Below are 20,700 nucleotides of genomic sequence, written 5' to 3'. Positions count from 1 at the left end.
ACTGAACGGAGGCGGCGGGGGACAACAATGGAAACTGCCTCGTTGCTTAGCAACCAGAGTCGAAACAGATTCTCTGCGCCCGCCCCTCCCTCCCTCCCACCGCAGTTCTTTTGCACAGGGGTTCTTCAAATAGATATCGGTCCCTTTTTTTCCGCCTCTGCCACGGGCGCGAACGGTGACGCAATCGGCACGCGCCTATCTGAAAGAGGAAGGCGACGTGTGGGGCTGAGGAAGTGGGAGTTTCTCCCCTCAGTGAAAAATGTTATGGTGGTGGTGGATTTGGGGAGGAGAGAGAGGGAGAGATGTTTCGCCGGCGGTTCTTTCTTTCCCCTGTTGGGTTCAGTAGAAGAGAGACCCTGTGTTGACCGCATAAAAGAGCTCGCCGGTATCCGGCAGGGCTCTGCGGATAAGCAACCGCATAAGAAACGGAGCAGGTGAATCCTCCGCCCTGGTTTGCGAGGCTCTTTCTACAAAAACCACTGCTGAATTAGAGTTTGCGGAAGTCGCTCTTCCCCTCTCCGCAGTTATATATGAATATACAATTATATCGCAGCATTCCAGGTTGGAGAATAAAAGATATTGGCTTCCGGATCAATATTGGCAAAATGATGTCCGCCAGTGGCTAAATCTGTTCGTTGACATAGAGATGTTTATTTTTATTTTATTTTATTTTGTCAAGTATGTATTGGTAGTGTACAAAGATATAACAATAACATAAGAATATAACAATACATGATATTAATAAGAGAAAAATATTAGGACAGGGGACGGTAGGCATGCTGGTGCATTTACATACGCCCCTTACTGACTACTTAGGAAGAGTGAGGGCAACAGTGGATAGTAAGAGTGGATGTGGTTGGATTGGGACAAGAAGCATCCTTTTATAATTTTGGTTTTTGTATTCATATCCAGTCTGGGAATGTCCCTGGTGTTCTCCAATAGGAGCTCAAGTAGAAGCTTCCAGTGGGAATGAATTTCTTCCTGTTGAATTAGCTGGGAAAGTTGAGATTTATAGGGCAGATATGGCCACGTTTTTCATTTTACAAAACTGTCAAGTAAAGCTTATGCTATATAGGAAGGCACATTTACTGAAATACTTTCAAATGTATGTTGAAGGATGTCATCTTGAAAATGAGAAAACAGGCTACCAAATTTGAATTGTACAAAGTACCCAACCTTTATTTTAGAGTAATACAAATCAAAACTCAGTATGCATTTGTAGTACTTTATTAACTGACTTGTAGTCGCCCACCTTAAAAAAATTGTTTTCTTCACAGGTTATTCGTACTCTGAACCTGCCTTCTCACCACCCTTGTTGGCTGGGTTAAGACTATGGCTCCTAAAGATATAATGACTAATTCACATGCCAAGTCCATTCTTAATGCAATGAACTCTTTGCGAAAGAGTAATACGCTATGTGATGTGACCCTGCGTGTGGAACAAAAAGAATTTCCAGCTCATCGTATTGTATTGGCTGCTTGCAGTGACTACTTCTGTGCTATGTTCACAAGTGAGGTAGGTGAGATAGACATCAAACATATTTCGAGTTTGTGGGCGGGAGGGTTTCATGCAAGTAACATGTGCCAGAGACTTAATAGTTAATAATATCACTGCAATCTAAGTATAAACCTTCCTGGAAATAAGACTCATTGCATTCTTTGAACTTTAGCCAGCACATGTGCATAGAATTGTATTGTATAGCTGCAGTTCTTTGTGTAATCTGGAAATAAGGCAATGGGATTTGCTTTTAAATAAATGTACATATATGTTTGGGCTCTGGGTGTGGGTATTCTTATACAGAGGTTAAAATCAGTAGCAAAAATATATAATTCAAACATTATCTTAGTCATGTTTTTCTAAAGTTCTATGTTGCCCAGTAATTTTAAATTGTTACAGTGTAATAATCATAACAATTGACAACATAATGTAATGAATAGGTAACAATGTTTCTTCTCCCTACAATTTAATTATATATATTTGGGCATATTTCAACTTGAATAAAGGTTAATGTGAAGTTCAGTATTAAATCTTGGGCACTTTCATTTTAGAAAAATTGGTGTCAGGGTTCCAAATAGCATCCAAAATTAAATCAGAGTCCGAGTCAAAGTATTCCTCAAAGTTTCAATTTTTTATTAGAGCCATTTTGGTAATCTGGGTGAAACCCAAATCTGAAGTCCTATGGGTTTCACCACCCAGTTGAACGTCCTTGCCCCCACACCCACAAATCCATCACATTGTCCAATCTTCATTTGCCATGCTGGCGGAGTCCACCCATCTCCTTCCATTCAGGTGCAGTGGTGCAGAGACAAAGGATGACCTTGGCTTTCTAGAAAGAATTTTTTATGGCTACATGCCAACAACTTCATACACCCCCATTTCCCACAGTAGAAAATTATAAAGTATGACAAGCCAAATATCTCAATTAAAATGGCTTTGGCCTGACAATTGGAAGGTCAACATCATGGGTTTTGCACAATGATGTATCTTCTTTAGTGGCTTTTCCTCTCATAGGGTTATAGAGAATAGATCTTTCAGGGGTATTCAAGAATTTCATTAGTTTGTATCTTGTTTTTGATAATATTTTCCCTCCTCCTCATTTTACATACTATTTGTATGTATAGAATAACATATACAATCTCCAGAGAAGGGCAACATACAAATCTAATAAATTATTATTATTATTATTATTATTGTTGTTGTTGTTGTTGTTGTTGTTGTTATTGTTATTATTATTATTATTATTATTATTATTATTATTATTACAGTATAATCAAATAATGTGAGTACATATGAATTAGAGGATCCTTAACTTACATTCTTTTGTGATGTTTTGATAATTACAATTCTAACATGTATTTGAAATCTATAAGCAAATAATTCTAAAAAACATTTATGTTATACTATAGTTTTGAATTCTAAACTTATAAGACAAATATGTGTTGAACTACTATTAAAAAAAGATTGAAATGAATGAAAGTTCAATTATTTTCTAAAGAGCAAGGTGTTTGTTTGATACTATATTTTATTTCTCCAGGAATGTTATATTTCTTGAAATTTTATTTGTTGTAAATTCATGCTTGTAAGTTAATACTTAGTGAATTACTTTCACCAAATGTGTCCGTAGGTGAGCTGAAACAAAACTACAAATGGTACTTATCTAGGCCAGAAATAGTACAAATATCAACAAGAAATACATTTTATTTCAATACATTATATTTTGTAGACTAGTACCTTTTTTTTTACAGGAGGATGACTTTGTTGTAATTTATATATAAAAGTGAAGTTCCTCTTAATTGGTATGGTGAATGCAATATCTTAAGCTATTTGTGACTTTGTTGTAGTCTTTCAAGGGTGCACTTTTAATGATGTCGGTAATTATTTTTATATTGCATGAAAAGTTTGATAAGTGTTTATTTCCTGTTATCCAGATTTATGGTATGTTTTCCAAGTTAGTTTTCATAATCCCAGTAAACATCGTTAATATAAATCATTGTAATTAAACATACATTATTTGTAATTTGTAGCTTTCAGAGAAAGATAAACCCTATGTGGATATCCAAGGTCTAACAGCCTCAACTATGGAAATACTACTGGATTTTGTATATACAGAGACTGTGCATGTTACGGTAGAAAATGTTCAGGAGTTACTCCCTGCAGCCTGCCTACTTCAGCTGAAAGGTAACACAAGAAACAAATTGTATAGAGCAGGAATCAAGGATCAGATGCATTGTCCAGACACCTTCAGTATACAAAAATGAACAGAACTTTGCAAACATATTAAAGTTAGTAAATTAAAGATGTATTAAAATAACATATAGATAGACCTTGCTTACCAACCATTTATTCAGCAACAGCTCAAAGTTGCGATAGCACTGAATAAGTAATACTTACGACTGATTCTCAAAGTTCCAGCTTTTCTCCATTTGTTTAGTTCTGAATACTGAATATTTTGAATGGCCATTAAATCATTTTCAGATAATTGATTGTCTGTCCTAGTACAATCCATATGTGATTTTTCACTTTAGAGGTGTTTAAAATGTAAAAAAATATGGCAGCAGAGTCTAAATTCAGTCTATAAATATTGATCATAAATAGACTTTTATCAGTAGTTTTGTAAGCTGAAATTAAGAAGTGGTATTTATGTCAAATACTGATTATTGAACGTATAAAAAGAAATGTTTATGATTTATAATGGAAACATACGTACAGTATATGAATTTTCTGGATCACACTTGAAACCCAGTATAATATTACACTTGTCTGTGTTGCTGTTTAATAGAAATAAATATTGCACATTTGATTCCGAGGTAATTTTTCAGAATTATGATTTGACCACTCAAAATATCAACCATTATTTTATTTTCTTGTAGGAGTAAAGCAGGCATGCTGTGAATTCCTGGAAAGCCAGTTGGATCCTTCTAATTGTTTGGGTATTCGTGATTTTGCTGAAACACATAATTGTGTTGATTTAATGCTGGCAGCAGAGGTTTTTAGTCAGAAGCATTTTCCAGATGTAGTACAACATGAAGAGTTTATCCTCCTCAGTCAAGAAGAAGTGGAAAAACTCATCAAGTGTGATGAAATTCAGGTAAGAACTCATTTGTTACTGCAGTTTAAGGCAAATAATATTTAATTCTGATGTGATGAACGCAATCTAATCATGCATTTGTCAAGCTGTATAAACAGGATTTTTGTATTCTTTTAAGAATCATGTAATGTACTCCCTGTTTCCCCCAAATAAGGCATCCCCTGATAATAAGCCCAATTCAGGCTTTTGACTGCATGGCAAAAAGACCAAGCGTGTATTTCAGGGTTCAAAAAAATTTAAGTCAGGGTCTTTTTGAGGGGGGAAACACAATCAGATATTACATCTTTTCTATCCTGCTCAGTGGAGTAGGCAGTTGGTCTCTGACAGAAAACCAATTGAAAAAACTAGAAGCATTTGAAATGTGGACTTACAGAGGCCTGTTACGTATAAACTGGGTTAACAAAATCACAAATGAGGTGATAAGCTTCCTAGGAAAGCAAAGGGAAATCATCAAAACCATTTAAAAGCGTAAGTTGGAATATTTTGGACATGTGATGCAACATCCAGAAAAATACGGCATCCTTCACTTAATCCTCCGGGGAAAGATTGAAGGCAAACGAGGTCCAGGTAGAAGAAGAACATCATGACTTCAAAACCCTAAGGGATTGGTTTGGACAAAACTCAGCAGCACATTTTTATGCGGCTGTTGATAAAAATAGGATTGCCAACATGATCACCAACATTTGATGACAGATATGGCACAAAAAGAATAAGTGAAAACTACAGATTTTCATTGGTAGACAAGATACTTGTAATATATGATTGAGATTTATCTAGCAATCGTCATTTACTAAGCAGTTTTTCCATAGTACAGGTACAACCTGTGTTTGGGCTGCCAAGAAGCTATCTTGAACCATAGCCAACTCTTTTTGCAAAGGTCTGAGGAGTTTTGTTTCTTTTTTTACAGGTAGCTTCTGAAGAGCCTGTCTTTGAAGCAGTTATTAATTGGGTGAAGCACTCAAAAATGGAGCGGGAAGCCTCTTTACCAGAGCTTTTGCAATACGTGCGCATGCCGCTTCTAACTCCACGCTATATCACCGATGTCATAGATACTGAGGTTGGTCCAGGTTCTGTATTACTCATCTTTTAGAAATTGTTAATACAGTTACGGTGGGCAAGTTGTGCTTTTCCAAATGTTATTATAGTTCAAAATAACTCATCTGAAAAGCTGCAGTTTAATATTATAATCATAGTTAGGGTAGACCTAATTACCTAAGAAGTAATACTATATCTAAGAGTATCCATTATTAGTAGTGTGACTATTGCATTACAGCATTTATTTACTTTGGGATGTTTTCTGCTTTTCATGAAATGTTTGCAATTCATAATACTTTGTTCATTGAGAAATGTCAATATTCAACTTAGAGCATTTGTTTCAGCATTGAAAGAAATATTATTGATTCTCTCATTACACAAATACGCATTACCTGATATGCTTATATCCACTAAGCTTTTAAGTTTATACCAGCTTGGAGGTGGAAAATATGCATACAAAGGATAATATGATCAAAATACCCACTTGCCTAATAGTTGTGCACATGGTGTACATGTCTTTTCAAATCAGATGGCTGTCTGGAAAAAGAGTCTTGAATTTTAATAAATCACAGGCAGGTTTTTGCATTTGTGCTTCTATGCTTGTCTGCAATACATTTATGGAATTGCAGAGTGATTCTCAACAAAAGTGAGGATCACTTTTCCATGAATGTGACCAATCCCTTTTAAAACTGTTTATCTCAATAATCATTAGCATATCTGTTTCTAGCAAATTCTGTAATTAATAAGTGTTTGTTCTGACCACATGCCAAAATAGAGAACTGCTTGTCAAACTGCCTTTTTAGCCTCCTTGATGCTATCTGAGCTTAGTTGTTTGAAGACATTTCATTACCCAATTTAAGTAACATCCTCAGTGCTAAAGGGTGGTGTAAACCCCTGCTTACTGGCTTGTGGAAAAGATGTGTTCTTTGTTTTGTTTCCTTCTTAGCTTTTTTGTTGTCTTTTTCTGAATGGTGTGTAAATGTTTATCTCTGTGTCTGTTGATGGCTCATTTGTCTGAATATCTAAGCTTCCAGGAATTCCCTAGTATTTTATGAATTTTGTATTTATAGTACAGCATAGCATGTAAATACAAAAGGAATTAAATTTACATCAGAATGCATATTTTGTTAGGCATCCCCTCCCCCATGGATTCCTGAATTTAGCACATTTTTGGTTCAGGTTTCAATGGATGCTACTATGTTTTAATACTGATCAGGGAGGGAAGCTTTCTCCATGTTTTTCATACCATGTGCAATTTATATTTATCACACATTACTTGTCTTGAGTCTATAACGAAGAAACCTCAGATACCATTTCTTTGGGAAAGCTATTGTAGTTTCTCAGATATTTTGATTGTTTTTTTCCAATTTTGCAATATCATTTTTCAAATGAACTAAAAGCAGACCAAACACAAATAAATCAGGCCTTCTGTTAAATACACTGAGAGTAAAAGTGACTTTACTTTATGTTTTTGGTATTGCATCTGTCATTTTACCCAGGTGGTTTGATCAGGATTAATACTTGTGGTACAGATGATTCATTAGTGTAAAAGAAGTTGTCTAAAACTCAACAATTTTAAAGTAGCATAATTGTTTAACTTTATAATGTTTATATAACTATATAACCTTTTGCTACTGCAACACAAATTTGTATATGGTATATCTAATTATTCCTTTTAAAAATACTGTTTTAATATAAATACAAATGTTATTCTTTTTGTTGTTTTCATAAGAAAGTATACTTCTGTGGTATTGCAAACTTGCATATATTGTAAAAAAATATATCAGTTTTGTTATATTTCCCCAGCCTTTTATCCGATGCAGTTTACAGTGCAGAGACCTTGTAGATGAAGCTAAAAAGTTTCATTTAAGACCTGAACTCCGGAGCCAAATGCAAGGCCCCAGAACCCGAGCACGTCTAGGTAAGTGGCAAAAGATTCAAATCAACATTTAAGAACAAGGAAATGTCATTTCCATTCTTATGTTTATTGTCTTTTGTCAATTGCCAAGTTTAGTGGTTAATAGAGTCACAGTATTATGTTAACACTGCTGCAAAAGATACTGGGCTTGATAAGTTAAAGATTATACATATATAAGTTTATTTTAAAATTATTTAATTTTTTAATCCCATTTTTATTTGTAAAGCTTACTTTGTAACATTAAGGTGGTCTCTTTCATTTAGGTGCCAATGAAGTTCTTTTAGTAATTGGGGGTTTTGGAAGTCAACAGTCTCCCATTGACGTGGTGGAGAAATATGACCCCAAAACACAAGAATGGAGCTTCCTACCAGTATGTAATTATCTGCTTCGTCATATATGTTTAAAAGAACATGCTATTTACATGTACAAAATATTAGGTGTCCATTGTGGGACAATTTGCATATAATTCAGTAATGAATCTAAGATTCCTAGAGCATTTTCCCTTTTTTAAAAAAAAGATTTATTTGCTATAATGAAGTTTAGTGCAAAGAAGCATCAGGTAAAGAATGTTGCCTAATGCTTCTAATTTGACAAGGTTTTTTTTTCTGCAGTTGATTTCCACCAGTAGTGTTTGAATAGGTAAAAAAAATCTGTCAGGAGAACTTTATGAGTATAGTTTTTTAGAATCTCCATGTAAAAATGGGTATAAAACTGGAATACCCTATTTGTGAAGAGTAGAAGATAACTGACTCTTCCTATCTATACTCCTGAGGAAAGTAATACAGTAGTTGTCTACTATGTGAATGGCTTGTAATACACATGGATGCAGATAGGAACAGATTCAAGGTCAGACCATTGTTAGCTGTCATCTCAGTTTGTTAATAGAATGACATGGTTAAGCAAATTACTTTCTCACATTTCTAAAATGCTTAAATTTGTTTCCAGAACAATTTAAGGATTACTGAGAAAACCATATTGTATGTAATATTTCTAAATCAAGATTTAAGAATATTCCAAACGAAATATCACTTTGTTTTATTTTCAAAACTGCATAGAAGACATTTTCCTGGTTTTTTGTAACCCATTTCTTTTCTCTGAATTAAAACTCTCCAGAATTCATTATGGTTCATAGGGGCCAGATTTATCTTATGCTGAGAAAAACAAAATTGTGTTGCATTTTGAAGAAGCAAGCATGGGAAATTGATTGCAGATGAACTGGACACCTACAAATAAACCCTGTCACATTAGTCCATGTGATACAGTTTACATTCTTTCTCCCTGACCCTGCATTCGTGCACTAGAAAATTGCTAGTACCAATTTCTTTTTAGATACAAAAATTTGATTTTATTTTCTTTCTTTTAACTTATATAGAGCATCACCCGCAAAAGACGCTATGTTGCTACAGTTTCCTTGCATGACCGGATATATGTAATAGGTGGCTATGATGGCCGTTCACGTTTGAGCTCTGTGGAATGCTTAGATTATACATCTGATGAAGATAGCATTTGGTACTCTGTGGCTCCAATGAATGTTCGACGGGGTTTAGCAGGGGCCACAACTCTAGGAGGTATGTATTGAAAAACAGCCAACTAATGATTATTCTTGGGGGGAAATCTACATATGAGGTTGGCTGTTTTTTGCAGACTGTTCATTATTCAAACTAGGCAACATCATCAGTGCTAGTAAGGAGTTGGGATTTGCTCTCAATTTATATTCTGGTGGCTTCTCCTGTCAGTGTTGATGGGAATGGCTTTGGTAGCTGTTGGTAATGGAATGGGTTGTTAAGTGTTAGCTTATTTGTAAGTTCCTTGATTGGAGTACAGTGATCCCCCGATTATCGCGAGGGTTCCGTTCCAAGACCCCTCGCGATAATCGATTTCTCGCAATGTAGCGGTGCGGAAGTAAAAACACCATCTGCGCATGCGCGCCCCTTTTTCCATGGCCGCGCATGCGCAGATGGTGTTTTTACTTCCGCACCTGGGAAGACCCAGCAGCTGAGGAGCCGCCTGCCTGCCCGCTTGTCCGCCGCTTTTCCGCTTGTCCGCCGCTCTGGGAGTTGAAGACCCAGGGAAAGTTCCTTCGGCCGCCCACCAGCTGATCTGCTCGGCAGCGCAGTAGCAGCGAGGAGCCGAAGATGGGGTTTCCCCGTTGCCCACGCAAAGGGGAAACCCCATCTTCGGCTCCTCGCTGCTACTGCGCTGCCGAGCAGATCAGCTGGTGGGCGGCCAAAGGAACCTTCCCTGGGTGCCACCCGCCGCTCGAGAGCAAGAGGGGGAGAGATAGAGAAAGAGAGAGAAGGAAAGAGAGATGAGAGAGGGAGGAAGAGAGTGTGAGAGAGGAAGAAGCAAGATAGAGAAAGAGAGAGAGAAAGAAAGATGAGAAAGGAAGGAAGAGAGTGACGTCATCGGGTGGAAAAATCGCGATATAGCGTTTCGCAAAGCTCGAGATCGCGAAACTCGGGGGATCACTGTATTGTTTACTTCTTGATTGTTGGGTTGATGTTAATCCTGATGTTAATCTATGTTGATTACAGGTGTGGAGGTATTTTTGATATTTTTCTTTCCTTTTTGGCTTGTTGATTGTTTCTTTTGCACAGTACTAGATGTTGTTTATGTCTATGTATCTATTGATTACTGATACTAATATTTATTCCCTTTGGTAGTTAACCCTTTTATCATTTGTACTTGTGTTTATTTATAAATTTCTATATTTCATTTACTGGGATGTTTTGGGAATAAAGTAAAATGTTAATACACAAATAAGAAAATTTCATAAAAATTGTGATAAAGAAAAACCTTTCTCTTGAAATAACTGACTCCAGTTTGTTACATTATAGATATGATCTATGTTTCTGGAGGTTTTGATGGAAGCAGACGCCACACCAGTATGGAAAGATATGATCCAAATATTGATCAGTGGAGTATGTTGGGAGATATGCAGACAGCTCGTGAAGGTGCAGGACTGGTTGTAGCAAATAATATTATCTACTGCCTTGGTATGTAAACCGCCCTCCCATTTGGATGTCCAAGTATTAAAAGTGTTAATCAAACATCAAGCAAGCATCACAGATATTCTGTTGTATGTAATGTATCAAGTATGAAACTATTTTTACCAGGATAAATACCCTAAGACAAGATTCCAGTATCTCAAAATTGTAACTGTAAATGGAGTACTTATAAGATAGAGATTAGGAATTGTTAGATTGCATCAGTTATTTAATATTTGTGCATTTAAGAGATGCAATGGTACCTTAGTACTCATTGTTAATTGGTTCCAAGACAAAAGTATTGAGACAAAGTTTTTACATCAAAATGTGTTGAGTACCATGGTGCAGCTTTAGTTTCACTTTCATTTAGCACCTGGGCTTCCCTGCAGCTTCAGTCAATCAGCTGAGGGTTGGGAGGCATATAATCAGTGGCTTATGCTAATCAGGCTCTGGGCTGCCTGCTGCAAGAAGGTAAATTGCTGGGAGGCAGAAGCCAAAAAGGGTGGGAGTGCCTGGGTGGAGCTACATTCAGTGTATAAGAAGCACCCATGCTTTCACCCCCTTTTGGGGGGTAAAAAGGTGTGTTTTATCCTCTGAAAAATATGGTAAATCTCAATTATTTTTCTTGGAACCCTAAATATATTCTGATACCTTATTTATACTCTCCCAACTATGGATCTTTTTTTTTTTTTGCTTTTTATGGCTTTTTTATACTGAGTCTGAATATAAAACACAGATGCTTACTTTACTTTCTCTTTTGTATGTATTTAGGTGGTTATGATGGTCTAAACATCTTAAATTCTGTGGAGCGATATGATCCCCATACAGGTCATTGGACAAATGTGACTCCAATGGCTACTAAACGCTCAGGTGAGATTTCTGATTGGGTTAGGGAATTATGGAATAAAATCTAAATGTTTTCTAGATAGAATAAAATTAAAATTAAAATCTCTTGCTTTCTGTAAAATGTATACAGCACTTTACTGAAATCTTGTCAGACATATTTAGTAGACAGTATCTGTTGAGCAAAAATATTTTCCTCAAGCAAGCTTCCTGATAATACATTCAACTATGGAAGTAGAATTCCCCAAGCTTACCAATGATCAGCTCTTTCCAAAATCTTCTCTAAATTATCATATTAGAGCAATTTTACATCGTAAACCACTCATTGTTTCTCACTCTATTATGTTTAATAGACATTTTAAATGTAAACTTTCTTGATATCTTGAAATGATATAACATCTTCATCACAAATTAATTTATTATTAATTTAAACTTTCAGTAATAATTATGAATATATATAAAAACAGTTGTTAAAAATAAAGGCATATGCCTTTATTATAGATTTTTATTCTGCTTTTTATTATATAGCTCAGGGAAGCAAACAAAACTTCATACTCCTTCCTCCTATTTTTCCCACAACAACCCTGTGAGGTGGGTTGGGCTAAGAGAATAACTGCCCCCAAATCACCTAGTTGACTTTTATGCACAAGGATAGAAGTTAGCATATCTTATGGAAAGCAGACCATGCAGTCTCCCATAATCCTCTAACATCTAACAGAAGTAATTCATCTACTTTACTATCATATTTCAATACTTCTCCTTTCAGGAGCTGGAGTAGCCTTGCTGAACGATCATATCTATGTGGTTGGAGGGTTTGATGGAACATCACATCTCTCTTCTGTGGAAGCTTATAACATTCGTACAGACTCTTGGACAACAGTAACCAGCATGACAACACCCCGCTGTTACGTGGGGGCAACAGTGCTCCGTGGAAGGCTCTATGCCATAGCTGGGTAAGCAGATGGTGCCTGAGGAACTAACCTTTATGAACCTTAAATGTTTTAGGTACCCCTGACATTTGGATTTGTTTTATGGAATTATAGGCTACATATTCTATACCTCTCCAGATATCATTGATTTTATAAATATAATTAGATGCTGTAATGTACATACATGATCTGTAATCCTATTCAAATCCCTTAAAGTCATTTCTGCTTTGATGGCAGCTGTGCCTTTGTTATCTGGTGTATATTAAGGCCAATCACATTGCTGCAGTTTGTATGTTTGCTTGTGTATGTCTTGCTCCATGTTACTTAGACCACAGGTGGTTTCACCTCAAGTGAGACCTCTGGAGGGAACCATTTTGGGGGGATTCCGACGTAGGTTTCAAACTAAAAACATTAAAAAAAATAAGGCTGTTTTATGTTTAGGTCATGTCAACAGAAGCAACAGCTTACATATATAAGATGACAGTGCATTCTGGTTCCATTGCCAGATTATTTATTTATTTATTTATTAGATTTGTATGCCGCCCCTCTCCGCAGACTCGGGGCGGCTCACAACAACAATAAAACAGTATACAATAAACAAATCTAATATTTAAAAAATATCTAAAAACCCATTATTCTAAAAAACATACAACACAAGCATATTGTACATAACACTATATAAGCCTGGGGGAGATGTCTCAATTCCCCCATGCCCGACGGCAGAGGTGGGTTTTAAGAAGTTTGCGAAAGGCAAGGAGGGTGGGGGCAATCCTAATCTCCGGGGGAAGTTGGTTCCAGAGGGTCGGGGCCACCAGAGAGAAGGCTCTTCCCCTGGGTTCCGCCAGACGACATTGTATATTAATAAAATGCACTTGTCCTTATCCTAAATTTCTTATAAAAATTGAAATTGGTCTATTGTATAGTAATAGTATGAGTAAAAGTCGATAGGAATCCTCGACTTATAATTGAGCCCAAAATTTATGTTGCTAAGTGAGACATTTGTTAAGTGAGTTTTGCCTCATGTTACAACTTTTCTTGTCACAGTTGTTAAGTGAATCACTGCAGTTGTTAAATTAGTAACACGACTGTTAAGTGAATCTGGCTTCCCCATTGACTTCGCTTGTCAGAAGGTTGCAAAAGGAGATCGCCTGACCCCGAGATATTGCAACTGTCATAAATACGAACCAGTTATCAAGCGTCTAAATTTTGATCATTTGACCATGGGGATGATGCAACAGTTGTAAATGTAAAAACAGTCATAAGTCAGTTTTTTTCAGTGATGATGTAACTTTGAATGGTCACTAAATGAACTGTTGCAAGTAGAGGACTACCTTTATAGCCAGTCTTGCCTTATGCTAATTTCTGAGTAGCTTTCAAAAGCCCTTAGAAGAACTTTATTTCCCTCTGACAAAGGTATTCTGCTAGTTCTTACTCCCAAGAATCTGGATCTCAGCAAGGTTTCATCTGTAAATCTTTTTGTATGCAGGTATGATGGAAACTCACTCCTGAGCAGTATTGAATGCTACGATCCAATCATTGACAACTGGGAAGTGGTGACATCACTAGGAACCCAGCGTTGTGATGCTGGTGTTTGTGTACTACGGGAGAAGTGATTTTAACAAAGGCTTGGGAGAGCACTTCCATGGAACAATTACAAGAAAAAGCATTGCTTGACTTGGAATTATTGATCCTGTAGCTGTGAATTAAATCACTTTTAATATCTGGACTATGCTGCAAATTATCAACAAATCTACTGATTCTGGTTTGAAGAAAAACCCAGACACAACGCACTTTGACTTCACAATGGATGAACTTGCATGCTTGTGTAGACTAACTCTGTTCAAAAAAATGAATCATCAGAGCTGCAGGAATGTTTATCTGCTGAATATCTAAAATTAAGTCGGTTATCTCAGTTTATCTCTAATCATCAGCATACACTCACTGAGCTTTGACCACATCCAAAGTTCAGTTTGTTCCTGAATATTTTCATATGCCAAATATGCTGATGACCAGCGTATGAGCAGAACAAACGTTTTTGGGATGTTTCTTCAGATTCTGAACCAGCTTGCCCATGTCCATCTGGAAAGCAGCCAGGAACCAACTGATCTGTGAAAATGAAAGATTATGTATGTCGGTATACAAACTTGACATATGCAATACGTAAGGTGGGGCAAGGGGCAGACATAGAGGAAAAATACCTGCTGGGGTATACAGTTATGTCTGTTTGGAAGACCAACAGGCAAGCAAGCAGGCAGCACTAGATCTTTAAATATTTTTTAAAAATACCAGAGACTAAAATCAATATGCACTAGAGAAAAAAACTATGTGCTAGTGCTTAAGCGACAACCAGGTTTATGTTTACATTTGCCTTCTAAGCTACAAACTCTTGCCAGTAGCAGAACTATGAAGGGTGCCCTTGGCATCTTGAGTGCAGCAGTTATTTATAAATATGCTTTTGAAGAAAACCTCTATCCAAGGTACTTTTTAGGGACTGGATGTAGCCACGCACTATGAATTATCACTTCAAAACATAAGAGACTCCCAAAGTTACAGTGGTCACCTTCAAGTTGCACTGCAAATAAGGTTGAAATGTGATGCCTATAAAGGGATTGCAGTGTATATGTCCAGAATGAATGTCAGTACACATTTTTTTACATTTCAGTTTTGTTCTGCATTTCTTACGCTTTCAGCCAGAAAGACTAACCTCCTTCAGATCCACTAAGGATTTTTGAATAATCATCTCCAAAGTGAGCCGGAACTGTTGACCTGCTCAAACCATTCCTATGTGGTGGCACCTAAGATTCCCAGCTCCCTATCTCCTTAATATGCCTCTAATATATAATGCAGCTTGTATTAGATATGTGAAGACAAGTCACTTTGCTGGTGGAAACATAACCCTGTGGATAATGCTCCTCCATCCCTCTCACTTATGTGCTGTGGCTTTCAGTGTGACCTTGGCATTTTCTCCCATGAAACTACTGAGGCTTTGTGTGTGTGTTATCCAATCAAACCATGGGATGAATGTATTTATTTTCTTGGATGTGGGTGACTTCTTGCTTTGGGATGGGGGTACAATAGACTAATTATGCACTTTCAAATAACATTGATTTAAAAACCCTGACCTATCACACTAGTGTTTGATTCCTTTCATATGTATTTTTTAATAAAAGGATGGCTGGTTCAAATATCTGCGATATCCATATAGGTTGGTTATACTTGCACTATTTATTAAGTACTGTGTTAAATTTTAAAAAGGCCAAATATAATGTTGTCCAAGAGCGTATCATCTATAACTTTTTGAAGGCTTACCTACTGTATTTTTCGGAGAATAAGACGTATCCTAATATTTGGGGAGGAAAACAAGGGGGGAAGAACTTCTGCCTTTGCCTACCAGCATCCATCCGTATTCATCCTTGCAGAAAACACAGGCTAGTCAGTTGCAGCACCTTACTGCAGCCTGATTCAGCACAAGCAGCTGATCAATGGGTGGATCAGCCACCTGGAATACCCCCAATAGGCTGTTCCAGGCTGCAGGAATTTCTACAGACCATGGCCACCTCTGTGCCTCGCATTTTTGGGTGGTTTCAGGCAGTGAGGATCTTTACTTCCACTTGGATTTTTGATGACAAACCACTGATCTTTTTATCAATTTAAAACAAACCCTACCACCCTACACATGCATAAGTGCACCATTGTGCTTACCATCCCTGTCCTACTGTTCTATTGTCTCCTATCATTACTTTTTTATGGTTACATATCTAATGTTTTAAATTGTACAAATTACCATCCTATAATTGTATGACAAATACATAAATGAATAAAATAAATAAAAACTGGAGGGGGGGTGATTTTCATGGTGGCAGAAGAGGGACCTGGCACCGAAGGCTCCATTTCTGAGATTCCTCTCTCTTCCTATAGCCGTAGGTGTTGAAAGCCTGGCTCAATTCAGAGCCCTGCAACTATTGGAATTGAATCAAACTAGGTGGTACCTCTGATACCCAGTTTTGCTTTTTAATTCTTTCCTGGGTCCCACGTTATGTTGTGATCTTTAATGGTTTACTTGAAATCTGAGGTAGGACTCCAGCAGCAAGCCCAGCAGATTGATACCGTTAAGCTCCCTCTACCCCACAAACCACTTCACTAGCCTTTCCCACTTACACAAATGTTCAACTGCAACACACGCATTCGTACACATTCAACTGCAACAACACACGAGCACGTAATAGATCTAAACTAAATGTCAACCACTCTAAAGTATGCAAAAAATATGGCTTCAGCAAGAGTGATCAAGGCTTGGAATGCACTACCAGACTCTGTGGTTTCTATTCCTAACCCCCAAACCTTTAATCTTAGATTATCTACAATTGATCTTTCCCCCTTTCTAAGAGGTCTGTAAGAGGCGAGCATAAGCGCACCATTGTGCTTACTGTCCCTGTCCTATTGTCTTTTTATCATTACTTTTTCTAATGTTATGTTTATACAAATTACCATCCTATAATTGTTTGACAAATATATAAATAAATAAAATAAACCCGCAGTGGGTGGGAGGTTAACCTTATTTCTTCTCTTCTATTCTTTCTTAGATATACTTTACTATGAGTATATCCTCTATAACCTTCATTATATATTTGCTATATGTATACCCAATATAACTCTCATTGTGCAATGGACGAAATCAATCAATCAATCAATCAATCAATCAATAGCCTGCTCCCGCCTTTCCGGTCGAGTAGGATTTCCTGACTTCAGCTTTCGTTAAGCTTGTGGACTTCAACTCCCAGAATTCCCTAGTTGGGTGGAGAGTTGAAGTTTAAAGTCGCTAAAGCCGAGAGACGCCCGCCGTGTGCAGGCTCTTCCTCCCTGGCTCTATCTGCGCCTGCGTAAATATGGCGGCGCCCAGTTTGGCGATGGAAGCGGCAGCCCTGGGACCGGAGGAGCTTGTGTGCTCGAGTGGGCGGAACCGCAAAGCCGTGCTTTGCCAGCGCTGCGGTTCCCGCGTCCTTTTGCCCGGAGCTGCAACCTTCACACGCAGAGAGGTAGGGCGTATTCGGCCCGCCCGCTGTGCTGTAGTCCGTAGTGGTACTAGCCACCCAAGGGGGCTCTCCGCCCCCGTGCAACTTCCAGCCTCGGATGAAATCGGAGTTGCCAATTCCTTGATCGACAGGTGGTTTTAATTAAAGAAAGCTAACCTTTCTGAGGATGAGAAATTGTTTCGATTTGTCCTTCTGCAACCTAAGGCCTGCCTCGCGGAAACGCCCTGCCAGCTTTGTATTTGACACCGTCCTGGAACTCCCCCTCTCCATTATGCTGCTATAATAATAATGATGATTGTGGTGATGATGATGATGATAACAGAGTTGGAAGGGACCTTAGAGGTCTTCTAGTCCAATCCCGTTTAGGCAGAAAACCTTACATCAGACAGATGATTATCCAACATCTTAAAAGCTTCCAGGGTTGCAGCATTTACAACTTCTGGAAGCAAGCTGTTTCACTGATTAATTATTCTGTCAGGAAATTTCTTTTAGTTCTAAGTCGGTTCTCTCCTTGTTTAGTTTCCACCCATTGCTTCTTGTTCTATCCTCAGGAGCTTTGGAGAATAGTTTGACTCCCTCTTCTTTGTGGCAACCCCTGAGATATTGGAACAGTGCTATCCTTTCTCCCCTGGTCCTTCTTTTCATTAAACTAGCCATGCCCAGTTTCTGCAACTGTTCTTCATATGTTTTAGCCTCCAATCCCCAAATTGTATCCCAAACTATCTGGTTTTGGGGTCTCCTCATTTCTCGCTCTCAGTAATCTACTAGTATGGGTTGGTTTGGCCCAAAGACACATTGTAAATGTGATTAAGTAGAAACTTGAACCAAGGTCCCCACCATTATCCTCACCAACTCCCTACAGTGGCTCAGTAATCACAAACATTTGTTATTTTCTTATATGACAAAATACAGTAATAACAAACATTTTGTTATTTGACAGCTGTTTCTTCCTGCTATGAAGAAGAAGACCGCTTTGGTGACAAACGGTGAGCTAGAAGGGGATGTCTTGCAGGACCACTGGCTAGTCGAGGACATGTTTTCTTTTGAAAACGTTGGCTTTACCAAGGATGTTGGAAATGTCAAGTTCCTAATCTGTGCAGACTGTGAAATTGGCCCTATTGGCTGGCACTGCTTGGATGATAAAAAAAGTTTTTATGTGGCCTTGGACCGTGTTTCTCATGAATGAAATGCTCCGAGGTGACCAAAAGTGGCTCCCAGGCACCTGATTACACCACATTCTAAATAACTTTCCAAGTTCCTCAATATGTAGACTTAAAACATGGCCTCAATATGTAGGCTTCAGACTGGCACAAATGAAATGCCTTTTTTAGATCCATCAATGGAAGTCCTTATATTGTTTGTTGAGTTGCAACCCATTTGAACCTGACCAAATTTGTACTAATATTTAATAATGTGCAATTATGTGCATATACTTTGAAAACACAGTTCCATGCAGGTTGGCAATTCAGTTTCCTTGATGAAAAAGGAAAGATATGCTGAATTTTGTCCTCTGTAAAATAAGAGTGTAATACAATAGGGAATAAGGCTTCTGGTTTCTTGGGAAAGAAGGGAGCATAACATATGGTGATGTATGACTTTCTGCTCTGTTCTGGATAAAAAAGTAAACATTTGTGATTTTGATGTTTACCGATATCTAATGTTTACAAATGTTTGAATTTTCACTTCACGATCATTGTTAATTAAAAAATAGTCGTTAGTTACAGGTCATTTTAAAATTTAAAAATAATCAAGCTGCAGGAAGTAATAATGGAAAATGGAAAGTGAATTTTGAAATTAAATTGAAATCATGCATTTTAATTTATATATTGTATGTATTGGAATTACCAATAGCTAATGAAAAAGGGCTCACTCTTACAGGTGTAATCTTACAGTTTCTGTATAGAATCTCCATTATTAATCTTTTTTTCTAAAGCTACTATAACAATTCATTACTGATGTTGCTTGCAATAATATGGTCAATGAATCTCACATAATCATTTAGTCTAGTTAAAATGCTATCTGATTGTGGGCCCTTTACGTATCTAGGAGAAAATAGAGAACTAAGCCATGTTTTATTCTCTGGTACCAAACCCCTCATTTAGATGTCAAGTTTAGAATGTTTTTCAAGACTTGGGAGTAGGGTGGATATTGAACCAATCAATTGCCTTTTGTTATACTGTACTTTTTGTAATATGCCTGCTTCTTTTTTGTTGTTTTATGATTCCTTTTAATTTTAATTGTAAAACATCCAGGGTTGTTTGGACTTGGGCTGCCTCTGAATTTCAATAAATAAAAATAGGCTGTGTAAAAGATGGTCAGCTTATTAGCTACATGTCCTTCATAGGATAGACAACTCCCAGAGAAAGGGCGTGTCTGTAGCTTAACCTTAACCTTAACCAAGCTAAGCATGACATGAACGCTGTTAAAATGCTACAGTGATTCTGGTTTCCCTATATCGATTTAAAGAAAGTAATGTTAGGTGGTTTGTTTTGTAAGTTTCTCGGGGTTCAGTCTTCTCCCCAGTATTCTTAAACTTCCAGGGGAAATCACTTGAATTTTGTTGTTATATGATGTTATGTATTGCACTGAATTCTGGAGTTTGTAGAATTTTTAAGTGCACTTTTAAAAAAGCAATCTGAAATGTAATGCAGGTAAGATTTCATTATTGTGGAATAGGCACATTAGTCATTCTGTTACAAGTACTGTATTTATTTATGGAAAGTTAATATATTACTGCTTTTTTAGTAGTGATGGAGAAAAACAGACTACTACCAGTAGCTGGTGCCACTTAGGTCAGTTGTTCCCATCACTATTTTAAAAAAATACATGAAACCTTTGTGTTCAATAAGTGTTCAATAAGATTTAATCAGTATGGGGCTCAGTTATCCATTGTTACTCCAGGTGCCATGCACTTTTATCTCACAGGATGATTTTCTGGGTTCTGCTTGGTAATTCAGTTCTCATTGCCCTCTTCCCAAAACTGTTTCCTCCTGTTAACCAAGTCTGTGTCCTTGAGTACATTGTGATATCTCTGAAGGCAGGCTGGAAAACAATTTGACAGAATGAAATGTTTCTTCTTGCTGCAGTTTGATGACATTTCCATGTTAAATATCTGCCACATGGTGGCACTAGTATTCTACGAATGGGAAAATATTTACTGGGAAAGCTTATACCGGTACTAACTGCAAAAATGAAGAAGGGCTTTGTTACATCCCTAATGCTACAAGTAGCAACATTTTTGTCATCTGTTACCTGCTACAATCAAATCAATACATAGAGCATCCTCAAGGAATATTTTTCATGCTTTGTTCACCAAACATGCTAAACCAGAAGTAGAATAAAAATAACATGTTACGTAAATCCACTA

The 20,700-nt window shown here is 37.3% G+C and overlaps 2 protein-coding genes across 4 annotated transcripts; both read left to right on the top strand.

The window, feature by feature from the left end:
• The first annotated feature begins 201 nt into the window (after nt 1–201).
• On the top strand, nt 202–15,485 carry KLHL12 (kelch like family member 12). Of its 3 annotated transcripts, none has more exons than XM_070744982.1 (12): nt 202–434; nt 1,278–1,515; nt 3,525–3,678; nt 4,371–4,588; nt 5,496–5,645; nt 7,430–7,544; nt 7,805–7,911; nt 8,914–9,109; nt 10,379–10,537; nt 11,300–11,398; nt 12,138–12,324; nt 13,787–15,485. In XM_070744982.1, exons 2-12 carry the CDS (start codon nt 1,333–1,335, stop codon nt 13,911–13,913), a joined length of 1,695 nt encoding a protein of 564 aa, XP_070601083.1. In that variant the 5' UTR covers nt 202–434; nt 1,278–1,332; the 3' UTR covers nt 13,914–15,485. The 3 variants fall into 3 exon arrangements, with proteins under 3 accessions (XP_070601083.1, XP_070601084.1, XP_070601085.1); XM_070744983.1 differs by having other exon boundaries at nt 236–678; XM_070744984.1 differs by lacking the exon at nt 202–434 and adding an exon at nt 505–561.
• Nucleotides 15,486–17,125: 1,640 nt separating this feature from the next.
• On the top strand, nt 17,126–20,700 carry RABIF (RAB interacting factor). The gene is made up of 2 exons (XM_070748841.1): nt 17,126–17,336; nt 18,274–20,700. The coding sequence occupies exons 1-2, from the start codon at nt 17,187–17,189 to the stop codon at nt 18,517–18,519; spliced, it is 396 nt and encodes a 131-aa protein (XP_070604942.1). The 5' UTR covers nt 17,126–17,186; the 3' UTR covers nt 18,520–20,700.

This window comes from Erythrolamprus reginae, chromosome 3 (genome assembly GCF_031021105.1).
Source record: "Erythrolamprus reginae isolate rEryReg1 chromosome 3, rEryReg1.hap1, whole genome shotgun sequence".
Classification (NCBI taxonomy): domain Eukaryota; kingdom Metazoa; phylum Chordata; class Lepidosauria; order Squamata; family Dipsadidae; genus Erythrolamprus; species Erythrolamprus reginae.
The sequence above is the reverse complement of the archived record's forward strand: the minus strand, read 5'-3'. Positions and strand labels throughout refer to the sequence as shown.